The 20,828-nt window shown below is 42.3% G+C and overlaps 1 protein-coding gene across 1 annotated transcript in view; it reads left to right on the forward strand.

Moving 5' to 3' along the window:
* ATP11A (ATPase phospholipid transporting 11A) overlaps positions 1-20,828 on the forward strand; it is a 135,708-nt gene that overhangs the window by 70,051 nt on the left and 44,829 nt on the right. Inside the window, exons 3-10 of the mRNA XM_054719971.1 lie at positions 1,911-2,000; positions 2,851-2,931; positions 5,874-5,981; positions 11,612-11,740; positions 14,652-14,755; positions 15,277-15,327; positions 19,373-19,437; positions 20,529-20,610. Of these exons, the coding sequence (XP_054575946.1) occupies positions 1,911-2,000; positions 2,851-2,931; positions 5,874-5,981; positions 11,612-11,740; positions 14,652-14,755; positions 15,277-15,327; positions 19,373-19,437; positions 20,529-20,610 (710 nt within the window). The remainder of the gene's footprint in view (positions 1-1,910; positions 2,001-2,850; positions 2,932-5,873; positions 5,982-11,611; positions 11,741-14,651; positions 14,756-15,276; positions 15,328-19,372; positions 19,438-20,528; positions 20,611-20,828) is intronic.

The following is a 20,828-nucleotide window of genomic DNA, read 5'->3' on the forward strand; positions in this document are numbered from 1 at the left end:
TCAGCTGATTTTTGACAAAGGAGCAAGGCCAATGCAATGGAGAAAGAAAAGTCTTTTACACAAATGGTGCTGGAACAAATGGACTTCCACATACAAAAAAAGAAAAAGAAAATCTAGATATTGAGCCTACATTTTCACAAAATTTACTCTAAGTAGATTGACGATAACCCTAAATCTTAAAACACACAACTAAAAATGTCCTAGGTGATAGCATAGAAGAAAATCTAGATGACCTTGAGTTTGGCAATGATTTTTTTGATACAACACCAATAACATTAACCTTGAAAGGTAAAATTGATAAGATGGACTTAATTAAAATTAAAGTTTTCTCTTGTTAAGAGAATTAAAAGACAGGTTACTAAGAGAAGGTATTTCCACTCATATCCCATAAAAGACTGGTATGAAACGATACATGAAAGATAAGGGAAGGGAGGGTGTGTTGGGTTTGGGACCTAGAAAATTAATTTCTTTTCTAAACCTCTAGAAACCCTCTTGGAGTAATTTATTGGGGCCAATCTGAGAAGGGAACGGAAAATATGCCCAATGGGATGGGGGAACCACTCCTTTGTTTTCTCACTCATTAATGAACTTCATTATGAACTTGTGAATATAAATTAGAATAGAAAATGGAAATTCTCTGTATATTCTCTAAGCAGTCAGAAACTGAAGGCAAAGAAGCTTTTTCTTTAAACTGTAGATATGGAAATAGGTGAAATAGATGTAAAAACCCAATTCAGAATATGTTGGATAGTTTAGGACCATTCACTTTTCAGGAACTTGTGTTTGAGATTCTGACACTAAAGCAGGGCTTGGTCCCTGATGTCTGGGTCTGAGATGCCACACACTGCCCAGCTGGAGCTGATGTAGGTTCTGTTCATTATACAGACAGAGGGCAAGGGTCACCATGCAGATTGGGCAGAGCCCTTTCTCATTAGACTATCCTCATTAAAGGCAAAAACTTGACAAATAGAATTTTAAAAACCATTTCCATGCTTGATGCTCACTGTAGATTAAGGACATCTGGGACATGGTTGTTTTCAGCACAAAAGTTAGGGAAACTCTCCTCCTGAAGCAAAATTGCAAGGTTTGGAGAGGAAGTGGCACCCAGAACCATTCTCCCTGCTTGTTTCTCCGTTCCCTCTGAATCAAGAGGAAGGACTGTTGTGTGTATTGCTGACACAGACAACCCCTTGGGTAGGAACCATCTCCAAACTGGGTCAGGACCACTTAATAACGTTGGCTTCTTCTATTTTAGCTTTCTTTTACCATCTAGTCACACTGCCACTCCAGAAAAAGCTTATAAAGAAAATACCATCAAGGGAAAATGCTAACCATGTACGCTAACAATCATAGGTTTATATTTTACGAAAGACATTTTAATAATAAAACTATTGTTAAGGTAGTTTGCATTACCTTGAATAATGTAGGAGGGAACTCATACATCCTGCCTTTGGAGAACACATTCTCTGCCAGCAATTTGTTTTTGTGGTCAGCAAATTGAAAAAAAAATGTCTGCAAACGCACTAAATTTTGAATTACGGGTTTTGTATCTAAACTAACCATTTTGGCCTGGCTAGCATGGCTCAGTGGTTGAGCGTTGACCTATGAACCAGGAGGTCACAATTCGATTCCTAGTCAAGGGCACATGCCTGGGTTGTGGGCTCGATCCCCAGTTGGGGGCGTGCAGGAGGCAGCTGATCAATGACTCTCTCTCTCCTCATTGATGTTTCTATCTCTCTCTCTCCCTCTCCTTCCCTCTCTGAAATAATAGAAAGATATTACAAAAATAAAAAGATAAAACTAACCATTTTGTACAGTAAGATCCAGTGCTACTTATCATGTAGTAAAATGAATAACACAAAAAATAAAAGGTGACCAAAATGACACCTTTTTGTTTTCCTTTTCTACAGTACACATTTTGGAACTTCATACCCAAGAACTTGTTTGAACAATTCAGAAGAATCGCCAACTTTTATTTTCTTATCATATTTCTGGTCCAGGTAAGGCCAGTGACCATTTCTCTATCACCTCAAATCTAAATGAGTGATCTTTTATTCTCAGGTGTTTAACTGTGGTTTGCTAATAAGAAGGAGCACGAACTTGGTGCCACTTAACTACAGTCTCTTCCTTTATTTTCTTCAAGGACAAGTGTATTGGTTCAGGGACCTAGGTGCTAAAACATACATGGGCATTCTGCATTTGCGTTGGTTCTGGCCACTGTCCAGCAATGAGGGGAGATCAGGCGCTTCCTAATCTTTAGGAGAAATTTACCAGCCCAGTTAAGCATTATGACACTTACCCTCTTCTAAGTGTACGTAGATTCTCCAAAGAAAGCATTAAAGAGAGAGGTGGATTGGGGGGGGGGGGGGGGGGGGGGGGAAGAAGTGTGAAAACCACAATGAGTTATGAATTAGGAAATGAATCCGTCAGATGTGTTTTAAGAGCAACAATCCAGTTTGTCAATTATACAAAATACAATTGAAGGACTTTTAAACTTTCCCCCACATTAAGTTATCCAAATAACGTAGTTAAAGTGTGGCACCAGAAGCAGAGTAGTAAATTAACATAAAATGTACACTGGTATCAGTCTGTGTCTTTGCCACCGCTAACATGGTTTTCTTAAGCATTTCCCTTAGTTAAAAAGAACTGCCCTCAGTTTTATAGTAAAGTAGGATGATTTGCTTCTTATCTAATTTAGCTCTAGTGGTGGGAGGAAGTCAGGTAACAGTAAAGCAATTTAAAATAAGTAAAAGCAAATGTCGGGTGGCCGTGTGACAGGGCCAGCCAGTCTGTTTAAAGTCACTGATGCGTGTTTCTGACAAGGGCTCTACAATTCTCTTTTAATTGCAGTTGATTATTGATACACCCACAAGTCCAGTAACGAGTGGACTGCCACTGTTCTTTGTCATCACTGTCACAGCTATCAAACAGGTAAGACTTCACAGGCAGAGGGAGAAGGTCGTTATCTTTGTTGTGTGATGTCGCCTCTTACCCAAAGTAATATGGTTTAATTTAGCTAGTTCATAGAAAAGCTTAACTACATTTTTAAAATGTATTTTTTTAAAGTGATAAGCTTTTTTTAAAAAAATATGTTTTATTGATTTTCTACAGAGAGGAAGGGAAAGGGACAGAGAGTTAGAAACATCGATGAGAGAGAAACATCTATCAGCTGCCTCCTGCACACCTCCCACTGGGGATGTGCCCGCAACCAAGGTACATGCCCTTGACCGGAATCGAACCTGGGACCTTTCAGTCCGCAGGCCAATGCTCTATCCACTGAGCCAAACCGGTTAGGCTAAAAATGTATTTTTATAACTGTTTCAGATTGATGCTTGAGTAGGAGAGAGATTCTATAACTTAGATGCTAATTTGGTGCCCTGTGAGTTTTAGGAAGAAACTATAGTTTCACACTGAATCAGCCAGGGATGGTGTCTGATTTTAGATGAGTTGCTCAACCTGGCTGTGTTCTTGACAGTCTTAACTGCAAGGATCTGCTCCCTACAGAGGGTCTGGGGTATGGCTTTATACTAGAGCATGCTAACTCCTGACTCACTGAGTGTGGATCGAATTCTTCTTTCTGGTCCTGATGAATAAAGCCAGTGACTAACAGTAAAAAGAATGCATCTCAGTTATTTCCACTATCCATTTAGCCAGTGGCAACCATCACCACCATCTAGTTCCAGAGACTTTCCACCACATGACAGCTCATGGGTACAGATGTGTAGCCACATCTGGAGATGTAGACAGCTCTTTGGGTGCCTGGTTTCCCTTTCATGTACTGGGAAATAGTACAGGGAAGAAGTAATTCATCATTCTTAAACACACTTTCCACATTCAGTGAAACCCAACTCGGAAGGCATGTTAATCAATCCGGAAAACATCAAACTCTTGGTTGGAAAGTGTGTGTTTTCTTCTACTGGGGAAAGAATTTAAAATTGGAAAGAATTTGAAATTGTGCCTATTTAAGAACAAAAGAATTTAGCAGAGTTGTTAGTTATGAGAATTAGGTCAGGCTGCTTTTCCAATGCTTGAGCTGGTGTCTGAGTTGACATAGGAATAGCTGGTGTTAGTAGCTTCCAATGTTTGTTACAATCAATAAAATGCATATGTGCATGGGTGTGCTGATATATCCTCTTCAATGTACAATATTTAAGTTCAGGTGTTGGAAATACTAGTATAATTGGTGCCAAGTTTCTTGAGGACTTTTGTTCAGTTCATATTAAAAGCCTAAAAGTCTTGTTTATCTTTTGACTCAGACATTTTCTTTTTAGGAATCTATACTAAGAATATATAACGGATATGCACAAAAACACAATTGTAAATATGTTTATCAGAATTATATGTATAACTATAATTCAAATTGCCATGGGAAAATGCCCATGATATATTGAGGGTACAAAGTAGAATAGCAAGTACAGTGTGATTCTAATTTTGAAAAACTATACCCACATAGGCTAGAATTATCTATAATCATAAAAGCGTAATATGCTAATTAGACCGGACAGCCAGACGACCTTCTGGATGAAGCCAGGGCTGCGAGGGCCAAGCCCCTGGCACGAATTTCATGCTTCGGGCCTCTAGTATTTATATATAATTATATTCATGTAGTAATAATTTATGTATTAATAGTTTTAATGGAGTGATAGGAATAGGACATTTTTAGTTTCTTTTTTTGGAGGAGTGATTTATGTATGTATTTCTTATTTTTGTCCACAAACTGGGGTCTGGCGGATCAGGACTGAGCAAGATGGGCTGGACACACCCTGGAGCCCTCCCACATAAAACTTTTGCAATATAAATGCTAAAAACTGATTTGGGGAAGTTATTTTTTATTCTTTTATTTATGTCTTGATTTTGTTTTAAAAAATACATTCTCCTGCACTGAGTGACAGAGTGGAGAATAGCAAATCAGGCAGAAGACCCAGAAACATTGGGTGGAACATGATCCAGGCATATGGTTGAAAAATATTTTTCTTTTCTAATTTTATGTATTATACATATTCATTTATTCTACAGATATTGATTGAGCTTCTTTCATCTAGTGAGTCTTTTTGTAGGCCCTAGAGATGGTATTGTTGAACAAGAGACATTCCAGTGAGGGAGGCAGACACCAAGAAGCCTTGTGTATGTGCACCTTTACACAGACACACATGCACATGCATGTATACACATAAGCCCACATGTGTACTGTAGAGCATCACAGTGTCAGTGGCGGGGGCCTCTCTGATACATACACTTGGACTAGGAACCAGGCGAGTGTAGTAGAAGGAAAACCAAAAGACCCTGCCCCAGACCTCAGGCCAGGAGCAGGCCCTGGCCCCTCAGGGGCCCCAAACCATGGCCCTGGCTTGAGCCACCTGGTGTGTCACCACAGGGGACTCGAGAATGGCCATTCCACACATGTCTAGATGGGGGAGAAAGTTTGGGAAAGCCCCATTAGATGGTGTAGAGTTGGGGCTCCCAGCAGTGACAGGACCAGTCTTGTCCCTGTTCAGTTTGGGGGGGGTCCCTCCTTCTAGGGTCAAAGGAAGGCTGGGACTTTGACCAGCATGGTGGCCAGAGGACATGAAGAAGTGGAAGATTTAGGATCCATTTGAGGGAAGAATGCCAGGACTTGCCAATGGGTGGGTTTTGGATGTGAGGTCAAGGAAAATAAAACGTGACTCTGGTGGTTCTGCAACCACATTTGTCCTTCTCATGGACACAGCTGGGAGCTCAAGGGCTCCAGGCCACCTCGCTTGTGCAATGGGCCGAGGCTGGCTGTACCGTACTCACTGTCATGGCCCATTACAACAAAGTCCAGAAGGATTGGCCCAGAGCTGAGGGATCCTCCATGTTTCACTTGTCACATGGAATTTTTTCTTTTTTTTCAGGGCTATGAAGACTGGCTTCGCCATAAAGCAGATAACGCCATGAACCAGTGCCCTGTTCATTTCATCCAGCATGGCAAGCTGGTTCGGAAGCAGAGCCGAAAGCTGAGAGTAAGTAATAACTGGTGTAAAGCAATAACAATTTAAAACAACAACAGTGTAAGAGATTTTTTTATTAGGTACTAGAGGTCTGGTGCACGAATTTGTGTATAAGTGGGGTCCCTCCGCCTGGCCTGTGGGATTGGGCCAAAACCAGCTCTCCGACATCCCCTGAGGGTCCCAGATTGTGAGAGGGTGCAGGCCAGGCCGAGGGACCCCACCAGTGCACAATCAGGGCCGGGAAGGGACATGGGAGGTTGGCCAGCCAGGGCGGGAATGTGGGAGGGCTCCAGGGCGTGTCCAGCCCATCTTGCTCAGTCCTGATCCACCGGACCCCAGCAGCAAGCTCACCTGCCGGTCGGAGCATCTGCCCCCTGGTGGTCAGTGCACGTCATAGAAACTGGTCAACCGGTTGACTGTCTGCCCCCTGGTGGTCAGTGCACATCATAGCAAGCAGTTGAGTGGCCTTAGCGTATCATTAGCATATTACACTTTGATTGGTTGAACAGCCGACTGGATGACCAGACACTTAGCATATCAGGCTTTTATTATATAGGATATGCCCAACCTCTTCCCCTAATATTTCAGGCAAACTCGTATCACTACTTTTTTTTTTTAACTTATTTATTTATTTTTAAAGTTTTAATAACTTTTAAAGCAGGATGATATTCACTAACCAGTCAAGACAAGGAAAGCTCTAAACACTTAGAAAATCTGTTTTAGAACAAGGCAAAATCTTATTAACATGAACTTGGTTCACAGCAAAATTGAGCAGAAGGTACAGAAATTTCCCATATACACCTTGTCCTCCATCCTCAACCCCCAATAGCCTCTCCCACTGTAAGTAGTCCCAACAGGGTTATTTGAAGTTTGTGAGATTACTAGAGGCCTGATGCACGAAAATTGGTGCAAGATTAGGCCTTCCTTCCCCTGGCTGCCGGCACCGGCTTTCCTCTGGCACCCGGGATCCAGGCTTCCTTCCTCCAGCCGCTGGCAGGCACCCGGGACCTGGGCTGTCTTCCCTTGGCCCCAGCTTTGTCAGGAAGGACGTCCAGAATGACGTCCAGTCTAATTAGCATATTACCCTTTTATTATTATAGATACCAGTGATTTTTAACCTTTTTCATCTCATGGCACGTATAAGCTAATTACTAAAATTCTGTGGCACACCAAAAATATATTTTTTGCTGATCTGAAAAAAGTATATAGGTGTAATTTTTATTCATTCTCACCAGGTGGCTGTTGTTGTGTTGGCTGTTGTCATTTTTTATTTGACAACCTAAGGGAAGAGAGGTCAGTGCCCCTGACTAAATAAAATAGGTATTGCATGTTTTCAAAATTCTTGTGGCTCACCAGTTGAAAATCGCTGGATCAAACTTACTAACCAGTCAAGACAAGGAAAGCTTTAAACGCTTTTAGAAACACTCTAAAGTTCATATGAATATGATCTTCACTAGTTAGAAATTATGGAAATTGAGACTGAAACCTCACTGAAAGTTTCATTTTAATTTTTTCTCCATTAAATTATTAATGTAACATGTAATTTTTAATCTATAAATGTGTGTTTGAATGAAGTGGATTGCATTCAAACCTATATTGTCTGTTTAGAGCACCAAATGTGTACAAACAATAAGTATAATTTTTACAGTTTGTCCTGGAGTCTTGTTTAGCTGTGAACCTAGGGGTGGAGCCCAGCCGTCCTCCTCCTGTCACCTTCTCCTGTCCTTGTCGCCCTGACCAGGCCTCTCCTCCACCCACCTTTCCTCCTTGCCTGGCAGCTCCACTGGCTCTCTGGTCTGCTTTCCTGGCCAGAAGTCGTGGTGGGGTTCTCAGGAAGTTGCAGAAAAGGATCGTTGCCAGCTCTCGTGTGAACTGACAGGAAAGTGGGCCTTCACTTTCAGGCACAGCCCTGAAGAGGGCTAGCCCAGTCAGCTTGGGGGTCGTGGTGTTTGGAAAAGGGCCGAGTCCGGACTACAAGAACACAGTGGGAGGCCTGTTCACATGTCATCGGCATGGGGTCCACCTTTGCTAACCTACTTTCTGTTATGTGTATTGTACCCACTATTATATGTATTTTTTTAAACTATGTTTTTATGGATTTGAGAGAGAGAGAGAGAGAGAGAGGAAGGGAGAGGGAGAGAGAGAAAGAGAAACATTGATGTGAGAGAGAAATATCAATCAGCTTCCTCCTGTACGCACCCTGACCAAGGTCAAACCTACAACCTGGGCATGTGCCCTGACTGGGAATCGAACTATCAACCTTTGAGTACATGGGACGACACTCAACCAACTGAGCCACACTGGCCAGGGCTGTATTTTTAAGTTTTTAAACATTTTCTTTGCCTTATAAATTTTACTGTCCAGGTGTTTTAGTAATTCTGAATTCAGTCAGTGTCTATTGGTGATGTTTTCCTAGTGGTCATGGGGTCAGGGAGGTGAGGGTCTGGGAGCAGGGCCTTACAGCCATGGGAACAGCGTTAACAGGTTCCTTTAGACCCCAGGCCCTAAATGCAATTTCCTTGAACAACTCTAATGCCCTTGCAAAGTCTTCTGAACCTTTTTTATTAAATTATTTTTCAGTTACAGTTGATAAATAATATTAGTTTCAGGTGCATGACATTCATATACCTTGCAAATTGATCACCCCAATAAGCCTATACAATATTATTGACTACTAGAGGCCCAGTGCACGAAATTCGTGCACGGGTAGGGTCCCTAGGCCTGGCCGGCAGTCAGGGCTGATCGGGGCCTTCCAGCTGCTGGCCAGGGCCTCCCTTCCCCGGCTGCTGGCCGGGGCCTTTCTTCGTTCTGTGCCACCCCCTGGTGGTCAGCACACATCATAGTGAGCAATAGAACTCCCAGTCAAACTCCCGCAGGGACACTTAGCATATTAGTCTTTTTTATATATAGATATTCCCTATGGTTTACTTTAGATTCCTGTGACGATTTTTATAACTGGCAATTTGTAACTTTTAGTAAACATCTCTTTCTTTAAACATACCTAAGCAGTGTCCACCAGCAGAAGATTGAATTTTTAGTGTATTGATCTCCTGTGAGAAATGTCTACTCTGTATCCAGCCTGTGCAAACCAGAGGATTCTCAATCGACTGTGAGACCAGGAAGAACAATCGGACGTCCTTTGTGACTCTAGGCATCATCTTTCATTGGCCATAATGGCTCAGGTCCTCAGAGGCTGCGCCAGGCTATTAGAAAAGGAACCTTTAATTTGTCCATCTTTGTAATTTCAAGAATGTCATTACATAAATGGAATCGCACAGTCAGAAACCTTTTGGGACTGGCCTTTTTCACTCAGCCTAATTCCCTTGATTTCACCCCCGTTGTTTGTATCGGTAGCTCCTTCCTTTTATTGATGAGACCATGGTGTGGGTTAGACCAGAGTTTGCCTACATTCAACAATTGAAGGACATGTATATCTTTTCCAGTTTAGGGCTGTTAGGAATAAAGCTGCTATGAATACTTGTACGCAGGTTTTGGTATGACTAAAGTTTCTATTTCTCTGGCATAACAGCTCAAGAGTTGAATTGTTGGGTCACAGAGCAAATCCATATTTAGTTTTAAGAGGAACTGCCAAACAATTTCACAGAGTGCTAGACAGTTTTTCATTCCTGTTAGCAGTGTGTGAGAGATCCAGTTTCTCCACATTCTCACCAGCATTTGGTGTTGGCACTATTTTTTAGTTTAGTCATTCTGATATCTCAGTGAGGTTTAAATTTGCATCTCCCTAATGGCTAACCATGTTGAGTTGTTTTTCCCATGTGCTTATTTACCATCTGTGTATCCTCTTCTGTGGGGAAAAAACAACTCTTTATGTCTTTTACTTATTTTCTAGTTGGATTGAGGGTTTTTACTGATGAGTTTTGAAAGTTCATATATTTTAAATACTAGTCCTTTGTCAGAAATCCCTTAATGGGGCATTCACAAAGCAAAATTTTAAAATTTTGAGGAAGTCCAATTTATTGATTTTTTTTTTTCCCTTTTATGGATCATGCTTTTAGGGTCAAGATTAAGAGCTCTTGCCTGGTTGGTGTTGCTCAGTGGTTGAGCATCAACCCAAGAACCAAGAAGTTGCTGTTTCGATTCCCAGTCAGGGCACATGTTTAGGTTGCCTGCTCCGTCCCTAGTAGGGGGCATGCAGGAGGCAGCTGATAGATGATGTTTGTCTCTCACCGATGTTTTTATCTCTCTGTCCCTCTCTCTTCCTCTCTTTCTAAAAATCAATAAAAATATATTATTTAAAAACTATTAAGAGCTCTTTGCCTAATTTGGAGCCCACAGATGTTCTGCACTTTTTTCTAACAGTTTTATGTTTTACATTTAAGTTCATGCTTCATTTGGAATTAATTTTCACACAAAATGTGAGGATTAGGGCAAAGTTTCTTTTTTTTTTTTGCTTATGATTGCCCAAATATTCTACTATCATTTGACGGAAATGCTGTTCCTTCTCCATTGAATTGTTTTTGTACTTTTGTTGAAGTTAGTCAGAAGCTATTCGTGTGACTCAGTTTCACTGTCCTCTGTTCTGTTTCATTGCTCTTTGTGCCAGTCCTCTGCCAGGACCGGCACATCCTGGCTACTACAGCTGCATAGAAAGCCTTCACATCGGCAGAGTGACTCCCTCCTCCCCCCCTTCATTCTTGATCAGGATTGTCGTAGGTATTCTAGGCCTATACCTTTCCACGTCACTTTTAGCATAAGCCCATCTGTGTCTACAAAAATCTTTGCTGGGATTTTTATAGGAATTTCACTAAACACAAAGGTCTGTTTGAGGAATAACCCTCCAATGTGAAGTTCCCAGTCTCTCAGTTGGGGCAGTAATGGAGTGTGAGAGGGACCTGCACTTACAGTGCAGAAGCACGCTGATGCCCTGATTCTGGAAGCACCCGCAGTGGCAGCAGGAACATCCAAGCGCTTGGAAGGATTTGAACCCTCTGGCTAGTCGCCCTGATTTTAATGGTCATTTACCTTCCAGACACAAAGTCTGAAGTCACAATCAGAGGAAAGGGGCCTTCTGGGAGGTCATTTAGATGTCTTGGTTGGTAATACACAAAAAGTGGGATGTTTCATCTTATTTAAAAATCCGTATGACAGACATTCTGTGGCTCTTTTTTGCTCTGGTTTTTTAAGGTGATTGCCCCTTCTGCGTTCTTCTTAGTCCCGCTTGAGGGATCTGGACAGTGTCTTGGTTCTGTTGTTCAGCCAGCGTTTAGAACTCTCCTACCTGGTTTATGAGACACTTCGTTTTAAGTCAGCGCCTTCCTCCAAGGATAATTCCCACTTGCACACATTAATGAAACACTAGAACTCATCCTTTTGGGCTGAATCAAGGATAATCCTGTTATGGATGTTTGTGTTTCCGTCGCAAAATATTCAATCGTAATGCACTTTGATGCTTCGCAGATCTAAAATTGGTACATTGAAACCTCACCTGGTCTGTCTCAGTTTGGGCAAAATGCCTGGGAAATGTTCTTTCTCTAGAGTCACATTAGCATCCATATATCCTCCGGTAAACAAACACCATAATGGTACCGGTGAGTATCAACTGGCACATTAGGCAAAAAGAAAACCTTGCTGCACAGAGGCAGGGTTCATTTGATGGCACTGTCTGTCTGTCTGTCCTGCAGGTTGGGGACATCGTCATGGTCAAGGAGGATGAGTCCTTCCCCTGTGACTTAATCTTCCTCTCCAGCAGCCGTGGAGACGGGACCTGCCACGTGACCACCACCAGCTTAGATGGAGAGTCGAGTCACAAAGTAACGTGCCTTTTGTTGGAGACCCTGTGCAGGGCCTCCCCTTTCTTCCCCGGCTGTGCTTGTGGAGCTAGAAACCACATCATGTTTGGAAATCCAACTTCCAGTGGAAACCCAGGGACTTGTGCTGGCCAAATGGTTTTTTGACTTTTGTTTCTTTCTATTTTCTACTTTTTTCTTTCCACCCTCGGTATTCGTAACAACCAACCATTGAGTTAACAGAAATAACTTCATGTTATTTATGTAGTTGTGTCCTTTAGCAGAGGTACCAATGAATCGATTGCTGAAATTTTGAAAGTTTTCATTTCATTTTGAAAGTCAGAATTAGTGTCTTTACTACCCTGGAATTATGTGAAAAGTCACACACAAGTCTAGATTTTTGCCGCACTCACTGTTGCTTCAATGAGTGTCTTTTTGTTAAAATATTTTAATAATATCTGAAGTTATAATTAATTTCTTACATTCAGTATGGAATTCTGTACTGGTAGCTGATGCTACAAATTTTAATTAACAATCACGAGAGAATAGAACATATCACTATTAATTTTAAGGTTTTCATTATTTAAAAAATCTGAAAGCTTCCGAGGAGTTTATAAGATTGAGTATATCTCTATGGAATCAAGGCATTAGGTCACAAAATTGCAACTAACACGATGCTTAAAAGAAACCTATGACTATAGGCAATTTCTAGGATGAGAAAGATAAATTTTTTTTTTTTTTTTTTGCAAAACCCTAAAGAATATGCTAATCTTTTATGGATAATTCATGGTCTCGTTGTACAAAGTCCTGTGGGAGTTTTTTGGCATTTACTTTCACATTTTCTATGTAGCACATCCCAACGGAGTTGACATTCTGGCAAAATCTGTTGTGAGCAACAGTGATTCTGGGAATGGAGATCCCTGGGTTGGGTTTCAGGTGTTTATTGTAACCTGCCACTGGGCTCTGGAGCATGAGGAGTTTATGTACCGGTCCTTTCTGACAGGAAACATCTCTAACTTTCCTTGCGTCTTCCTCTCTAATAATCAAGTGCTGGATGAATACACTGTGTAATAAATAAACAAAACAGATGAACCACCCACACCCTCACTGTGAGCAGTGGGCTGCCCTCTCCACCCCTCTCCCGGGAGGGATGTGGCTGCTCACAGAGGCCTCAGCATCGCTGTGAACAGATGCTGCAGGCCTCCAGTTGTATCACTCTTCTCAGGTAAAATTTCATAACAGTCCAGAACCGGAGATATTAGAGTCCACAGTTCGCTTTGACCTTTGGCGTGGTGTGCTCAACATCTCGAATGTGTACCCTCCAACGTCATTTCTGTGCATTGGGTTTGGCTTGGGGGCTGGATAGATCTGAGCCCTTTGCTTAAAAGCACAGTGGGGAGTGGGACCCCTGCACTGGTCACATTCATTCCTCATGACCGTGGCAGACATCTGGCCTCTCTGGAGCTTCCACATCCATAAAATAGGGACAAACCTGTCTTCTAGGGGCTCCTGTGAGACATAACTAGAAATTTTCCCAAAGTGTTTGATACACAATAAATGCCCTGAAATGTTACAAATGCTGCTGTGGTTGCCATGCTCATATCTCCTGTTTGTTCTGATTTATTGAACATTTTATGTGTCTAACACTTGATCATTAGAGAGACAGATAAGAGGAGACGTAGTGATGTGTCTCCTTCACCAGGCCCTCATGCACGAGGGTTGCTTTCCTCTCTCCTCCCAGGCGAGCCTACCTGTCTGTCCATGCTTACTAATACCATCTGGCCCCATGGTCTCCAAACGGGGTCCCAGCCCAGCAGCTTAGGCATCATGGAGGATCATGTTAGGAATGCAGGCCTTGGGCCCCACTCCAGACGCATGGCATCAGAAACGCTGGGATGGGGCCTGAGAATTGCATTTCTAACATGATCCCGGTGGGAGTAAGGAGTCAGTGCCTTACAAGCCCCCTGTAGATATTCTGATGAACATTGAGGTTCGAGGAGCCCTCAGGTGGGAGCCAAGTGAGTAGCTATGCAGAAAGCTTACATTCCCCTGTGTCGGACGAGGGTAGTTTCTGATGCTGATGACAGCTCTCTGTAAACCAGGGGTGGGGAGCGTCTCCCGTGGGCCACTTCAGGCCCATGAAATCATTTGGTCTGGCCCTGCCTAGGCAACCCCAGGCAGGATTCGAAATGCAATAAATCTAGGAGCTTTTTTCATAGCAACATAAATTTATATTAAGTGAATGTTGTTATAAATATTCAAATGGCCCTTGGCAGAAAAAAGGTTCCCCACCCCTGCTATAATCAATAGGATGTTATATAAACAAGAGAATATTTTAGTTCTTAAATTTTTTTCCTAATTGATAGTCACCACCATGACAGATAAATCAAGGTGTCCAATTTTGAAGAATTCCCAGCACTGCTATTAGTTTTAAGTTGAGGAAACTGGGTAAGAATGGAAGAACTTTCTGGCACCTAATAGATATAAGAAAAACAGCAGGATATAAGTCTTATAGATATAAGTCTATAACTTTTAATGTTTTCAAACTCTTTTTAAAAAAATATATTTCTTTATTGATTTCAGAGAGGAAGGGAGAAGGAGAGATAGAAACATCAATGATGAGAGAGAATCATGGATTGGCTGCCTCCTGCACACCTGCTACTGGGGATCGAGCCAGCAACCCAGGCATGTGCCCTTGGCCGGAATAGAACCTGGGACCCTTCAGTCCGCAGGCTGATGCTCTATCCACTGAGCCACGCCGGCTAGGACCAAACTCTTTATTATACTTTTCTCATATGCTAGCCAGGCTTTGTCATTGGTCTTATTTATATGCACAAAAAATTAGATGTCAATGCTGCCCTGGGATTGGAGGCATTGGCTGCTAGGTTTGTGTTGTTCATTTTGTTGTGAATTCACATTTCTTGTCAATCTGTAGACACATTATGCAGTTCAAGACACAAAGGGATTTCAAACAGAAGAAGATATAGATGGCCTCCACGCTACCATTGAGTGCGAGCAGCCCCAGCCTGACCTCTACAAGTAAGATCTGTGCTCCCCATGAGTATCTCTTTATCCCCTAAATGTTCTTGCTCTCCACCCCAAATAGTCTAGTGGCCTGGGGATTTGGAAAGAGAATGTCAATCACTGCTTAAAAGTTAAGACTGAGTTAAAAATAGGTTACTTATATATTTCCCGAGTCCGACAACATTTAAATCTATAGCTACTTATACAAACATTAGAAGTGGCCTAATGAAACTAAATTTGTTGCAGAAAAAATATTTTTTTCTACGTTGAGGAAGTGATTTTAAGGAAAATCATTTAAGTCTTGGGTTAATAAGAACAGAAAGTAAACTAAGAAAAGGGGAGGAAGGTAGAGTGGTTTAGCTACACACGGATGTGCTTTTTGGTAAAGAACCCCAGGTCGTGAGTGCACAGTCCTTCTTTCATAGAAATAGGAAGGCAGGTGTGTAAGCCAGGGCACTTCCGGTCCGCCTCTTCCCCCCAGGCTCCCCCACCCCCGTGTTGCTGCTGAGCCACTAACCTGACTTTTCTGTTGCCAGGTTTGTGGGCCGCATAAATGTTTACAATGATCAGAATGACCCCGTGGTGAGGTGAGGCGATGTGCTTCTTTTAAACAATTTTGGAGACTTTCTTCTCTTTACTTTTAAATTATAAGTGCATTTCTTTTTACTGATAAGTTTTTTAGTGTTGTTGTTCTATTGGGTTTTGAAAGTAGAATTAGGCTTTTCCAGAAGTCTAGGTTCTAGTGTTTTCTGATTTCTCTTGAGTATACAGCTATATGTGTGGAAAAAAGAAAGACGCTCGTAGGAAATGTTCTCTCACAAGACTCTGCTGAGGGTCTCACAGCGGGGAAGGGTCAGGAGCCCATGTAACAGTTCCCTGGCAAAGGAGAGGGTGTGGTTTCCCCCATTAGAAATTCCTTTTCAGCCCTAGGCAGTTTGGCTCAGTGTGTCAGCTACAGACCAAAGGGTCCTGGGTTCGATTCCAGTCAAGGGCTTGCACTGCAGTTGCAAGCTCCTCCCCAGCCTGGGCCCTGGTCAGGGCTCCTGTAGGAGACAACCAATCATTGTGTTTCTCTCACATCAATGTTTCTGTCTGTCTTTCCCTCTCTCTTCCACTCCCTCTAAAAATCAATGGAAAAATATCCTCGGGTGAGGATTTAAAAACTATTTTAAAAAAAGAAATTCCTTTTCAGCCCGGCCAGCATGGCTCAGTGGTCGATTGTCGACCTATGAACCAGGAGGTCACAGCTCGATCCCCAGTGTGGGACATGCAGGGGGCAGCCAATCAATGATTCTCTCTCATCATTGATGTTTCTCTCTCTCCCCCTCTCTACTCTGAAATCAATTAAAAAAAAAAAAAAGAAATTCCTTTTCAGAATATATAGACAAGTATGTCGTCAACTGTGAAGTTAAAAGATTTCTGGCTTGGAAGCCCTTTATCGGAATGTATGATCTACCCATAATCATTACTGGGGTATGGTTTTGGCTCCGGATTTCACCTAGACTTAAGGGGATGTGCCGCACAAGGGCCGTTTCAGTATCACAGCCATCTGTTGGCCGGGCATGGGTGTGCTCAACCGCCTGTGGTCAGGACCAGGTGATGTTATCATCCAGCCCACATCTCTCTGGGTCTGTGCTGTGTCTGCTTCCTCGGGCCTGTGGATGTTTTATCCGGACATTGTTTCAAGGTCCTGTCAGTTCATTGGAGCCGAGGTATTCGAGAGCTAGAGTTTTGGAAATTGACTTCAAGTAGGTTTAGGAGTTGACCTTTTTAATAAATCGCACCTGTTAGAGAAATTATTCCTCCCCCCGCCCCCCACCAATTTAAGCAGTCTCCAAGTTGCCAATATCCTGATAGTACTTTGTGTATTTTTTTTTAAAGTTGCTCATAAGTAGAAATAAACTCAATGGGAAATTGTCGCAAAATAATAAGTTACTGAAATAGAATTCATTGGGGCTTATCTCCTTGTAAGCTCCTGAAACTATTTGTTTAAAGGAAACAATTTGTGCACTTCTTAGCGTGTTTTCATCATTATTTATCAGGGGTTAGTTGGTAGTTTTCAGAATTTTTTAAAAATATTTTTTTATTGACCTCAGAGAGGAATGGAGGAGAGAGAGAGAGAAACATCAATGATGAGTGAGAATCATTGCTTGGCTGCCTCCTGCAAACCCCACACTGGGGATTGAGCCTGCAACCCAGGCATGTGCCCCCAACCGGAATCGAACCTGGGACCCCTCAGTCCACAGGCGGACTCTCTTCCCAGGAGGACTGCCCTGGCTAGGGCAGTTTTTAGGATTTATGGAGGTATTGCCATGGTCTTTCCTAAATGGATATTAATCTACAGCTAATACCTAGTTAGTTTGGAAAAATGACCTGTATTTCTGTGTCTTATAAGAATTACTGTTTGAACAAGTAATAGATTACGATTTATTCATATTGCTGATGGAATGAATCCGACAAAGTAAACACTGCAGACTTTTCATGCTTTCTGTTTAGACGAAGTTTAATGCCAAACATCTTGGGAAGATAATTACTAATACATATTGTGTTTTGATAGCAATCCTAGTTTAGCTTTTTATGCATTTATACTACTCCGCAGACTTTTAATATTTGGGTACTTAAAGATGTTTATAAGTTTGTGGTGTGGACAGTTATGAATTATATATCTAAATTCTTAATCCACTCAGGGTAATATTTCTTCATCCTCCTGTCCAAACTGGAAGCAAAGTACTTTTTAAAGTAAATTATTTTTAGACTTCCCAGAGCCACTTTTTAAAGGGGCCATTTGTTTTCATGAGCACGCTCAACATGAATTATTGTTCGTGTAGCTCACAGAGGCCAACAGTGCTTCTAACACAGCCAGACGGCAGCAGGAATGCGGCCCTGGAGGCTCTCGATGTGGCTGCCAGGCTGAGGGGCGAGTCCTGAGACCCTCGGGCAGCCCTGGGCAGACACGCCCGGTCAAGTGTGTCCCAGCCAACTCTTCACTCCCAGCAGCCCCCTCTTTCTCGTCTTCAGCTGGACACAGTCCTGAACTGTATCAGCTAAATACACTGCACACATTTGAGGTGTAGAGCATTCAGTAGGTTCTCAACATTCCATGGCTAAAGGAAATTAAAGACACTGATGGAGTAAAAAGCAAACTTCAGCAAAAGCTTTCAACTCTTTCCCTTCCAAAGAAAATTATGAGAATGCTGACAATAGCAAACTGTGTAAAGTTGGATTCTGCTTCATGTTTCCTTTCCCTCTTGGGAAACGAGAAGAAATTATTACTCCATCAACGAGGGGAACTGCTCGAATGTGCACCTCCGGGAGGCAGAGGTGTTGTCGGTCGCTCCCTGTTGAGTGTTGAGTGCTTAGGGCAGTGCTTGTTCTTAATGAATGCTTTTTAAATTCCTTGGTTGTTGCCTGTTTCTCCCCAAAGTAGCAAATGCATGGATTGTTCCAGATTCACAGCCACCTGCATTTAGAGGGTCTTTGTGGACTTGACTGCCAGTGTTTATAAAGGCACACAGAGTATCCCAGCCTTCACCTTTATTTATTTATTTTTAATATATTTTTTATTCTTGTTAGTATTACAGATAGATCCCATTTACCCCCCCATACACACACCCGTCCCTTCCTAGTCCCTACCCTACCCCCTTGCCCCCCGCAGGTCTTCACTACCCTATTGCCTGAGACCATGGGCTATGCCTATAAATACATAAGTTCTTTGGTTTATCTCTTCTTGTCCCCCCAACCCCACATCGAGGTATGTCAGTCTGTTCCATGCCTCCATGCTTCGGGTCTTATTTTGTTGGTCAATTCATTTTGTTCATTAGATTCCACAAATAAGTGAGATCATGTGATATTTATCTTTCTCAGATTGGCTTATTTCACTTAACATTATATTTTCCAGACCCATCCATGCTGTCCCAAAGGCTAAGGGATCCCTCTTTTTTACAGCTGCATAGTACTCCATAGTATAAATGTCCCACAGCTTTTTTATCTGTTCATTTACTGATGGGCACCAGCCCTCACCTTTAAAGTGTGGTTGTATTCCATGAGATACACTGAGTGACAGACACTGGACGGGATGGAAACGGCTTGATGCCACATGACTCAGAGGCACCACCCTTTTGCTTTTCCAGAACATTTGGGGGTCCTCCCGTCCAGTGGTCCTGAAGCCTGATACCTGTTTGGAGCAGGTTTCTGATTCAGTCTGTCGAGGTGACTCTTCAGACAAGTTGTCTGGTGCTGCTGATGGCACTGGTGCAGGGACCCCACTTGTCAGCCCACCACCCTCACAAGCGATTGCTAATAGAATGTTGTTAAAATGTTCAGACCTGGCTCGGTAGGTCTGGGAGCCTGCTGACAAGTGCCGCACCAGGAGAGCGGGTGCCTGCAGAGCTAGAACTCTGCAAAATTCTTCCAGCAGAGCGGGTTTTTACCTCCGGCAGGCAAGGGTCACACACACTGTCCCATGGACCCAGGCTGACTTTTCTAATACGAATATAAGCAAATCTACATTTAAACGACTTCCTCTTACAATGAAGTCTGTTAGGCAAGTGAGTTGACTTTCACCTTGTAGCATGCCTCTCACTATGATTTCTCCATTCATTCTCCTGTTTCTGGTCATTCATGTCTTTACAGGCCATTAGGATCGGAAAACTTGCTTCTTAGAGGAGCCACACTAAAGAACACTGAGAAAATCTTCGGTAAATGTTTTAATTAGTGAATTATTAGTAACTAGAGGCCCAGTGCACAAAGATTTGTGCAAGAATGGGCCTTTCTTCCCCTGACTGCCGGCACCGCCTTCACTCCGGCCAGAACCGCCTTTTCACTCTGGCCTGGAGCTGCCTTTCCACCTTCCCACACTGCCCAGAGGCCCAGAGCGTCTAGGGTGGTGCAGAATGCCTGCATCATCACCATGGCGACAACGCAAGTGTCCTGCCCCCGGCTGCTCGGTGCCTGAGTATGCAAATTAACCCGCCCTCTTTGTTGGTTAATTTGCATACTCAGTCCTGATTGACTGGTGGGTGACGTGAAGGTACGGTAAATTTGCATCTTACTCTTTTATTAGTGTAGATAGCCTCTAAAATTAAGGGTATGTTAAGTAATTACAATAGTGGTACCATGAAAGCACCTTCTGTACTTTGAAGTACTATAGACTTGATGGCAGCAATAATTCTGCATCACTAAGAAAAGCAGTATTGATGTATAACCGCAATCCATAAAACAATGACATCTGAGGATATTGCTTATATATTAAGTGCCTACAGATTTTGACTCAGAAACAAAGTTAATCCATGAAAGAATCCAAACAGTGTATTTTGTAACAAATTTTTTTTAGTGGCTTTATTTCTTTACTAGTATCTCCCATTTCTGTGTGGGTTATTGTTTATGTTTTAATTAAAATAAATTTTTAGTTAAAATTGCTGTGCCCTTTTGTGGGAAAACCCAAATTATTAAAACCCTTTGCACTCGCTTGCTTTTTTCTCGATTCCTTTATTCTAATGCTAACCGTGTCGAGTCACACTCGACATCCGAGTGCAAAAGGTTAATATCTGAACTTTATTATAAAAGATACAGATTATTCTCTGTGCAGGAAATTTTTTTAAAAAATATTTCTTTAGTCTAAAGAACCCTATTGTGTGACTCTGTTTATGAACAGCTAGCTTGCCCAGTGAAATAAGAAATATAATTCCTTTTACCCCAAATTCCATTTTTACCATAGCTGTGTGTAACTTACTATGTAAAGGCAAATACAGTTGTGTTACTGTTCTGACATTTATTCTCTACTTTACAGGTGTTGCTATTTATACGGGCATGGAAACCAAGATGGCATTAAATTATCAATCAAAATCCCAGAAACGATCCGCTGTAGAAAAGTAAGGTTCAGTCCCCATTGTGTGAAGTGGGTAAAAACCTGTGACTTATGAGACCAAATCACAGTAGATATAAAAACACTTTTCTCTTGGCCTGATTAGCAATTCCTTCATGGTGTCTAGATAGACAGTAGAGCTGAACACTTAGACAGACTGTCTTATTTGGGTGGGGGTGGGAGGAGTGTAAATGGCCACACACCTTCAGCCCACTTCTGCAGGCT

The sequence above is a fragment of the Eptesicus fuscus genome, chromosome 8 (genome assembly GCF_027574615.1).
Source record: "Eptesicus fuscus isolate TK198812 chromosome 8, DD_ASM_mEF_20220401, whole genome shotgun sequence".
NCBI classification, from domain to species: domain Eukaryota; kingdom Metazoa; phylum Chordata; class Mammalia; order Chiroptera; family Vespertilionidae; genus Eptesicus; species Eptesicus fuscus.